The sequence below is a fragment of the Punica granatum genome, chromosome 1, assembly GCF_007655135.1.
Source record: "Punica granatum isolate Tunisia-2019 chromosome 1, ASM765513v2, whole genome shotgun sequence".
NCBI classification, from domain to species: domain Eukaryota; kingdom Viridiplantae; phylum Streptophyta; class Magnoliopsida; order Myrtales; family Lythraceae; genus Punica; species Punica granatum.
Genome location: NC_045127.1, coordinates 57652 through 67471, shown reverse-complemented (window position 1 = coordinate 67471; position 9820 = coordinate 57652). Strand labels below are relative to the sequence as shown.

Here is a 9820-nt window from a genome sequence, read left to right as displayed (position 1 = left end):
GTATTGCACTGAACAAAGAATAATATTTGCCTCTTCAAGTACTGTCCTCTCGAATTCTTATTCCTCCATTCCACGTCACTCATTCACTCTTCTTCAATCTTCATCAAAGAACAGGACTCATCGGACTTCATCCATCCGTTCCATACCATTCTTCCCGCTGTTTAATTTATAGCCCTCCTCCTCCTCCTCCTCCTCTTCTTCTTCTTTCGTCTTCTATCTATTGCTACGCGATGTCTCTTATAAACGCCATTACAGCGGCAGCCGGCGCTACCACTGCCACTGTCACTTCCCGTTCCCGTTCCCGTTCCACTTCCAGCAGAGCTCCTACTCTTCTTCTTCTTCTTCCAGCTGGATTGACTCGATTTAGATGCTCCAATTCAACCCCTAGGCGCGGCTTCGGAGCCAGAAGCAGAAAGGTATCAATCACTCCCCCTAAAACGCACCCTTCCATCCCTCTCTCAATTTCTATAATTGGGTTGTTGAGGCGGTCTGGCCGGCTCCTCGAAACAAAATTGAGCGACTCTTTTTTGCCTTTTCTGCTAAGATCCTTTGATTTCTTTTCATTATTAAAAATGGCATGGCATGTCATACTCAGACCAGCAAGGTCCCCGAGGATGAGAACGAACCTCCTCCTCCTATTCCTCCTGCCCTGCAGAAAAGGTACCACCTTTCTTTCTTTTGTTATCTTGTTTTGCCATGTTCTTTCCCTTATCTTCCAATTTCAATATTATATAATGATTACAACAATATATTTAACTTACTTGATTACGGTAATGAAAGCAGCATATCTCAACTTAGTTTATATTGATGATTGATGATTGCCTTGCCTTCCATTTGACTGTCTGAGATTGCCTTCTCTTTCGGTGCAGGAAATCCCCACTGAAGCAGTCTGGTCCTTTACCCACTCGTAAGTTCTACTACTGCAAAGTGATCGTCTCATGTCATGTTTGCACTGACCTTATCTATTTATCTAGCACTTGGCTGCCTATGGTTGAAAATTGCTTTCAAATCCGCCTTCTCCCCCCCCTCCTCCTTGACTTCATGCCTGCCACCATAATGGAAATACCATTCGCAACATTATATACTATTCTGGTACCTGTGCTGACATCCTGTGATGACAAGCTCATCCGTTGCTCTCTAAAGAATGCCTGGTCACCACATGATGACTCCTGCTCTTCCTATGCAGAAGCACCTGGTTTGAGCTCCCAATATAGTGGAAATTACGGCACAACCACTGGAGACCTTGAGTTTGAGGAGCGGCTCAAAGCGGTTAGGAGGTAAAATCTCTCAACCAAACATACATTCCCCCTCTTACATCATTGGCAAGCAATTTTTTGGCCTCACAGATCCTGTACCAGACAATTGTTGTAGTCCTCCTTCCTTATTTTTGCTTCTTTTCACTTGCTTCTCCTCCGAGACACGAGATGTCAGCTTCTTATCTTAATCCATCTGCATGATCCATCAATTTAGTTGGAAAAGTACCCCCAAAAAAAATCTTTGAAAAATCTCGTAACTTGTCAGGTCAGCGGTTGAGCAGAAGAAAGCAGATGAGATGAAAGAATTTGGAGTGATTGACTATGATGCTCCAACCGATACAGAGGGAAAAACCATTGGAGTAGGTACTAAGGTAAAAAAAAAAAAAAAGTCTTTTTCAGTACCCTTGTTCGCTGATATTGTGTTTGGGAGTTTTTTAGGGTGGGAAAGGAGAGGAAAGGAAATGGAGGGAATGAGGGGAGAGTTGTCTCCCTTGTTTGGGATTAGTTAGCAAGAGAGAGAAGAGGAGAGTAGTAGAGGAGAGAACATAATTTTAATACAAAAGTTTTAGAAATATATATATTTTAAAAGAGTTGAGTAGAAGAGAGAGTAGAAGCTTCACATTATCTCTCCAAATTCCTCCAATTTGGAGGATTGGAAGTACCTCCAAAATGGAGAGAAACTGTTTCCCTCTTTGTCCCTCCCTCTCCCTCAAGGATATCTCCCTAACAAGGGTGAGTCCTCTCCCTTCCAAATCCCTCCCCTCCAAATCCCTCCAAAACCACTTCCCCAAACACAGTGTAGAATGTCGATAATTGCAATTGTTGTCAGTGGCCATTCATTCATCTCCAAGTCTAAGAGTTTTGTCTGCGGAACAGATTGGTATTGGAGTAGCTGTTGTGGTGTTCGGTTTGGTTTTTGCTCTGGGAGACTATCTTCCTTCTGTAAGGTATGCGCAATACAAACTATGCTCTTCCCTTTCTATTATTTGGAAGTGTAAAATGAAATCTCCAGCTATCTGTTTCAATCCACTTATATTGGGATGAGCCTGCTTTTCCTGTTGGTTATGGATCTCCTGTCCATGGACATCTGTCCTAGATCTAATGTTAAGCTTTTGGATGGTGGTCCAAGTCCTATCTAAGCTATGTCCCTCACATCATTGCCAATGCATCCATGCTGACTGAGGAGAGAGTGTTACCAAAGTCTCTGTACTTTCTATTTCTGATTATCATGGCCCTTTCTGTGATTGCTTGTTCATTCATTTTTCAGTGATAGCCCCTCAGAAAAAGTCCCAGTGTCAAGAAAGGATCTCCCAGAGGGAGAAAAAGCTATTCTTCAGGTGCTTTAATTGGCTGTTGCCATGTTTTTATTGTAATGATTTTTAAATTTTACTGCAAATCTCCCATTGTCATTACCTTCTTCATGAAAAAATATGGTGTACCGTCTTCAGTAAGAAACACTACACTGGCTTTACTTTAAATATATTTACTATTTTGCTTGAACTTGTAAGGTTGCTGACTTTGCTTTAGTTCCAACTGAAATGCTTATAAAATTTAGCCTTTCGAAGTTCGGAGTATATCTCTCTTTTATAGAAAACCTAAGCCTGAAGTTATCTGGTCCATATCTCTGCTTTTTATAGTAGCATGTTCGAGTAAATGCATTTTATACTGCGTTAAGGTGGTTATTTCCTCCTGTGTTCTGGTGGAATATTGTGTGGATGTTCAACTCATTTTTATTCTGTGGCAGAGTAGGCTGAAACAGTTTGAGGCAGCACTTGTTGCGTCCCCTAAAGATCCAACTGCCCTTGAAGTGGGTGAAAGCAGCTTTTTTCTTTTCCATTATGCAGTTGTTATATAAAGAGACCCATCTACTTGGTAGGAAATTATTGTTTAAAAAATTTGATGCATTCAAGACATCCTCTTGCAGGGAGCTGCAGTTACCCTGGCAGAATTAGGAGAGTATACTAAGGCTGCGTCTAGGCTTGAAAATTTGATTGAGGTTGGTTCTTCTATCATATACTACATTGAGAAATTTGTTGGGCCAATGTAATTATTCGGTTGAAAAGTTTTCAACAATATATTTCCCATCCTACAGAAAAAACCGAATGATCCTGATGTTTATCGTGTGCTTGGGGAAGTAAGAACTGAGCTCCAGGATTATGAGGGGAGTGTGGCGGCATACAAGAAATCTTCAGCAGTGAGTATTCTTCAGAAATGTGGGATTGCATGTACATCATCAACTGGGAGTATATATTGCTGGTTTAAACTGTAATATCTTTTCTTCAGTTATTTTTATCTTTTTGGTGCACTTCTATCAGGTGAAAGAACGAAAGAAAAGAATGCTAGTCCTTTCCTTCGCTCTATGGAATTCCGTCTCCCTCCAAAATCCTTCCACTTCAAAAGAAAACTCCCAAATAGAGGAAACTGCTTCCTGCAAAGGCCTCCATCCAAACATATTCAATGTTATAGAAATAGGAGGAAGTACTGCAGATTGGACAATTGTGTGAATTGCTTTCAGATACAGAGACTGAAATTTCATCAGTACCCATCTGTATGCTACCCCTAAGGCATCAAGTTTTGGCTTGTGATTGTCTCATTTTTTTTAATTAATTGGCTGCAGCTGTCAAAAGAGGTGAATTTTGAAGTTCTACGTGGTCTCACAGACGCATTGCTTGCTGCAAAAAGGCCAGATGAGGTGATCCATTAATTCATATATAAATTAATTCACTAAAGAAAATAATGACTTTTAAGAAAATGTGCATATATGATATTCATAGAGGGATGCTGAGTGGTTCATTGTGTGCATGAGGAATTTGAAATCCATAGAATATGATTTCTGCTTGGGTTATAGACAGGCTGTTCAAGTAATTCTCGCTTCTCGCGACCTCCTGAGTTCAAAGCAGTCAGGTGGTGTTAAAGCTGGGAATAATATGTCGGGAACAGAAAAACAGATGTTGGACCCAGTACAAGTGAGTTGTATTAATCACTTGGATAACATCTGTGCAGTTTTCACTTATGTTTGGAAGAGGGCCAGAGGCATGGCATCATTTTCTTTTTTCGTTTCTTTTGGGATTATTGTGTTGGTTTGTTTTCAGATTGATCTACTCCTAGGGAAAGCATATTCAGAATGGGGCCATGTGAGTGATGCAGTATCTGTCTATGATAGACTCATCTCAAGTCACCCAGACGATTTTCGGGGTTACTTGGCAAAGGTATGCCTCTTCCTTTGTTGCATATACCTGTAGTTTGCTGCATGATGCGCATTAGATTATGTGTCAATTGATAAAGAGAGGCTGCACTTGTCATACTGACTTCTGGACATGCAATACCAATGAAACATCCGATGCAGGGAATTATATTAAAAGAAAATGGAAATGCTGGAGATGCAGAGAGGATGTTTATACAGGTGACTGGATCATGAAACTCAGTCTAGTTTTAGTCTTTTGATACAGCACAACAGATGTTTGGATATGAATTAGGATGATAATCTTGTGGCCAGTGAGTGGGGTACTAAACTGTATCGCTTGACAGATTGTTAAATATATATATATATATATACGTCCAGAACATTGAGCTATCCTATTCCTTGGCATCACAAGGAAGCATGAATGTTTAATTTTTGTTTCCCGTAAGTATTGATTGTGGCTTGCATAATGAGTGCTTCTGTGGAATCTGTAGATCTTGAGTTTGCTTTCGTCATCTAATAAATGGTGCACTGCAGGCTCGTTTTTTTGCACCAGAGAAAGCGAAGGCACTGGTGGACCGTTATTCAAGAAGATGAGCAAGGGCATTAGCTGGTATAACTTACTGTTAATTGGATCTGATCCTCTTCAACATAACGTGACAGCATTTTCTTCCAAGCTGTGAGATGCCTAGATGGGCAATTATTTGTGGGCAGATATCGTCCTCGGTTCCTTGACATCCCTCTGTACGCATGGGGTTCAAGGTGATGTGAGGATCTGGAACTGTGTATGGCCTACCAAAAATATTTGGTCCGTAGCACCGACCAACTATTTGAGGATCAATACGTATTGTTGCCCTTCCTCCTTCAGCAACATGCCGCGCCCCCCCCCCCCCCCCCCCCCCCGCCAAAAAAATAAAAAACACACGCACGCACACCCACAAACACCAAGCACCAAAATAATAATAATAATAATGAAAAAACAAATCTGATGTCCTGTGACTGTTAACTGGGCCTGGGAGTCTGCATTTAAACCCATTCGAAGGTGGAATGCTTCCAGTCAATTGTCGCTGTTGGTTTGACTTGGTCGGGACTATGCCTCCCGCATGAATAGCACAAAGAAAGTGTTGCATGGAAAAGTATATTGAGTTCCTCCTCAACTCATGGTCATAGATGCTTGTATTTAGCACTTATTAAGAAACGCTAGCTGTTTAGTTGAAGAAAATTCCATGAAAGTAGGAAACCCAATCTCCGTTGTGCATATTCCATGAAACTAACTGACCACATCGATCGAGAATGCATGCATGCTCGCATCGGGGAAAATAATAACCTTAAGAGGCTTGTGGAGTCCAAGAAAAATAAAAATTGATTATAGTAGTAGTAGTAGTACTGGCGAAGTATATGTGAGCAGAGCTACTGCTGCTGGCAGCGAAGTAATTTTCATTACCGTAAGGTAACCGGAGGAGGAACAAAGACGCACAAACTACATAGACAGTCTGTCTGGCTTTATTTATTTATTTTTAATAAATAAATTCTTCCTGGGGAAAGAACTAGCTAACCCAACCGTGCCTACGGTACATGTCTCCACTCTCCACCTCAATTATTATTCATTCAGCTGCTGACTGTCACTACTCACTGGTATAGGTTCTCTGATCTCTCCACCTTGGCTCATGCAAGTACGAGCTGGTTGGTTGGCTGGCGCCTGGCTGGCTGGGCTGGGTTTTCTCATCTCGTACACTAGCTATAGCTAGAAAGTCTACTCTTGCTTGCTCTATTAATTTTCTCATACTTTCGAAACTCAGAAGCAATTAGATACACTTGGCAAATAAAAAAAAAATAGAAAAGAAAAAAAAACAAAAAAAGAAGAAGGTGGGGTAGGGTGATAGAGTACGTATCGAGAGAGAGGGTTGCTAATCAGCATTAACACACTAGCAGACTAGCATTATATATTATAGGCTGTGGATCCGAGGAAGCTGCAAGGTGAAGGTGCATTGCATCGATCGAGGAATAAGTACGTAGCTAGCTAGCTAGTTAGTTATCTGCACATTTGAGCATGATGAGATGGTGGAAGCTCACAGTCAGATGATGAGCAATAACCGACAGTATCCTCGTCCGTTGTGTAGTCGTGCCCAAAGAAGACATCACTCTTCTCCTCCACCGCCTTCAAGATCTTCTCGAACACGGTCACTTGGCATGGAATCTTAAGGACTCCCTCCTGCTGGAACCCAAACTCTTCCTCAGCCTCCTGTAGGAGTATCCCGAACGCCTGATGCCTCAGATACTCCATAGGGATGACGAACCTCTTCAGCTCTTTCCCTACACAGACCGCCAGGAAGCCCTTTGGGACAACAGCATCACTTGAAGAAGAAGAAGAAGCCGAGGAGCCCGAGACGACGTCCGTGAAGGAGAGGGTTCGCTTGAGGAACTTGATGCTCTTGCTGCTGCCACCGTTGCTCGTGCTAATTGCAGAAGCTGTGGCAGAGGAAAACCCGCTCAAAGAAGCAGCTGGAGCAGTGCTGGTACCGCCTCCACTACCATTCTTAGCGAGCTTCTTCCACTTCTTGAGCATCCGCTGAAGCCTAACGATGTCGCTGATTTTGTTAGACTTCCTTGAATCCATGTCGTTGTAGTCCTCCCCGATTGATCAGATCAACTAGTCTGGTCTCTTCTGGTCTCTCAACTCTCCTGCAATTTAAGCACGTACGTACTTTTAATGTACGTAAGTACTCTATACCTCCTCTGAGTCTCCTCAAAATGGAATCAATGGGGAGTTCAGCTCAGCTCAGGTCGACTGATTCTCTCGATCAGTTTTTAATTAGGTGGGGGCTGGGGCTAGGGCGGGGGTTAATATACATATACGGGGGAGACTGACGGAGGGAAAGGTCTAATCTTTATATATATCACAATCATCAATCCAATAATAATTAATAAATCTCCTAAAAAAGAAATGAAGTAATATTATTAAACCTCCACCCACAAAAATTTAATACTATTGAAAGATAGTTGTGTTTGGTATTAAAGTTGAGTTAAGTTGAGTTTTGATTTTAATAGGCTTGTAATGTTTGTATTGTTAAATTATGAGAAAAAGTGTGAAAAAAGTAATGAATAGTTGAGAGAATTTAGTATTAAAAATTAAATTGAATGGTTAAAAAATTGAATAAAATGATAAAAGTAATAACTGTGTTGTTAAATTGAAAATAAGTAGAGTTGAGTTAAAAAAATTTTTTTAAAGCCTTCCGGACCAGCCCATCGTAATAGATATATAAAAACAGCACACACACACATATATATGCCACTAATAATTAGATTAATGAGTCATGGAAGTTGCTATGGTGCAACTGCCTTCCCCTTCGTAGTCGTTCTAAGAAAATTAAATCAAGTCGTCCTTCCTTGACTTCAATAAATATTAATTTTATTATAAAGTAGAGCGTTCATTGCCGTGTTACACATAAAAGTGTTACTCACCCTTCTAAAACTATTATTAAGATAAATATATTCGTGGACAAAAAGTGAACTATTGACACAAAATGAATGTGTATATTGACGAAATAATTACCGTAAAGGATATTGAACAATTGACACATTAAACTCTAATAAAGATATAATTTTGGTTCACCAAAAAAAGAAAAAAGGTGTTTCACTGTTCTCACCAAAAAAAGAAGAAAAAAGAATGGTGTTTCCCTGGTGTTGGGGGATAAAGCGAGATTAGTGAGATTAAATACTTAAAAGTGTTATACATCCACGATAAATAATTAATGGAAATCTCTGAGAATCCGTACTCCTAATTCATCGCTTATGTACATTTCTATAGATTAAATACTTAAAAAAGTTGTTATTCATCCAAGTGGCTGGGTGTAACATGAGAAAAAATAGAGGGCGTTTAGAAATGGGTAATTATTGTTATTCATCCAATGGTTCTCAACCTTCAGGATTTTTGACATTTTCGTCTCAGATCTTCTTTTGGGTCGAAGTTTGTCCTCAACCTTTCATCTGCAGTGCTTGTCTTCAGTCTTCTAATTGATTTTTCGTTAAAAATGTCACTTTTTTGTTCAGAAAATTATGATGAAATCAACATCAGATGTGAATTTATTCAAATAGTTTGGCATTTGTTTCCATTAAGTAACATTTCAAATTCAACTATTGAGACAGAAAAATCCACTATGTCAGAGTTTTACTCATTATGAGCCAACCTGATTCGAATTGTATTAGTTAGGATATGATGGCCTATAAATGCACCAATCGAGTAACAATAAGAAATTAATTGTTGTCGGGCTGTTGTGTAATATATAATTTTATTATTAAAAGTTTCTGCATTTTCATCTAACTCTTTTTCTGTTTTTTTATATAAATAATATATGTTCCCTTTCCTTATTTTGCTATTTTTAATATAATATTATTAGACTTTATACTCGCACTACGCATAGTTTTATACGAAATTTTGATTATCAGATTCTATGTATAATTTGGGAAAAATTATACTTTTAGTCCTATGGCTTTACTCACTTTTCTTTTTCATCATTTTCCTTTTTTTTTTCCTATTTTGGTCCTATTCCTTTACTCCCTTTTCTAGTTCAAACCTTCTGTAACTTTTACTGTTAATGATAATGAGTTGTAGTGCCTTAGTTGCCCGCATCAGAGAAAGCCAATAAATAACAAACACATGGCAATTTTCCTATTATTGTTGAACCGAACCGACTATTGATTTGATGACAATAGTCCCAGCTTGTATAATAACTACCAGACCAGCTGTGACCATAAAATTTATCTTTCTTCTCCTTTTTCTTCAACAATGGAAAGAGGGAAGCTCTTTCCACTTGTGTCCTTTCTCTATTCCTTTGTTCTTTCGGGCTTCATGGCTCTCTATCTCTTTTGTTCTTTATTTTCTCTTGATTTGTATTTTGTTCTTTCCAAGATGCTATGGAGGCCATGCCTTTTTGCCTTAAACGAAGGTGGGGCAACTTAGAAAATCCCTAGAATCGTAGCTAGAGCATGGGTTGCTTTAATTCTGTCAACATCAAGAAACAAGGGCTTGATTTATTGGAGAGGCCAGCATCTCTAAGCTCGTAGACAACGCTACCCAATTCATGACCGAGTTAAAGAAATCAACCCAATTGTTGCTTCTACTGGCCCAGAGAAAGAAGGAATAAATGCTCAAGAAATTGTTGGTCTTGTTGGCTTTTGTATATAGAACTTGAGCATAGGAGTGGAAGAGAAAAGTTACAGATTTACAGAGATCGGAGGAAGGACAGTGGGATGCAGTTGCAGAACTCTATTTTTGATGTAGAGGGGTTGCAAATTGCGCGAGAGAAAGGGGAGCTAGTGTTCAAGCAAATGACGAAGCAAGTTGCAGTGTTGCATAGTGGATTAAGCAAATTACAACACACCA

General features: G+C 39.7%; 2 protein-coding genes across 4 annotated transcripts; one reads left to right on the top strand and one right to left on the bottom strand.

Annotated features, from left to right (window-relative positions):
- On the top strand, window positions 1-5308 carry LOC116192451. 3 transcript variants are annotated; one of them, XM_031521006.1, is made up of 15 exons: window positions 19-416; window positions 596-660; window positions 870-907; window positions 1187-1277; window positions 1522-1627; window positions 2133-2203; window positions 2524-2593; window positions 3001-3063; window positions 3181-3252; window positions 3349-3450; window positions 3874-3948; window positions 4109-4222; window positions 4349-4465; window positions 4603-4659; window positions 4975-5308. In XM_031521006.1, the coding sequence occupies exons 1-15, from the start codon at window positions 231-233 to the stop codon at window positions 5032-5034; spliced, it is 1287 nt and encodes a 428-aa protein (XP_031376866.1). In that variant the 5' UTR covers window positions 19-230; the 3' UTR covers window positions 5035-5308. The 3 variants fall into 3 exon arrangements, 1 of the variants encoding a protein (XP_031376866.1); XR_004154079.1 differs by lacking the exons at window positions 4349-4465; window positions 4603-4659; window positions 4975-5308 and having other exon boundaries at window positions 1-416; window positions 3572-3948; window positions 4109-4182; XR_004154078.1 differs by lacking the exons at window positions 4349-4465; window positions 4603-4659; window positions 4975-5308 and having other exon boundaries at window positions 1-416; window positions 3572-3948; window positions 4105-4177.
- A 524-nt stretch (window positions 5309-5832) lies between these two features.
- LOC116192452 (protein SMALL AUXIN UP-REGULATED RNA 10-like) lies at window positions 5833-7277 on the bottom strand. Its single transcript, XM_031521007.1, has one exon. The coding sequence runs from the start codon at window positions 7052-7054 to the stop codon at window positions 6470-6472; it is 585 nt and encodes a 194-aa protein (XP_031376867.1). The 5' UTR covers window positions 7055-7277; the 3' UTR covers window positions 5833-6469.
- Between the last annotated feature and the right edge of the window lie 2543 nt (window positions 7278-9820).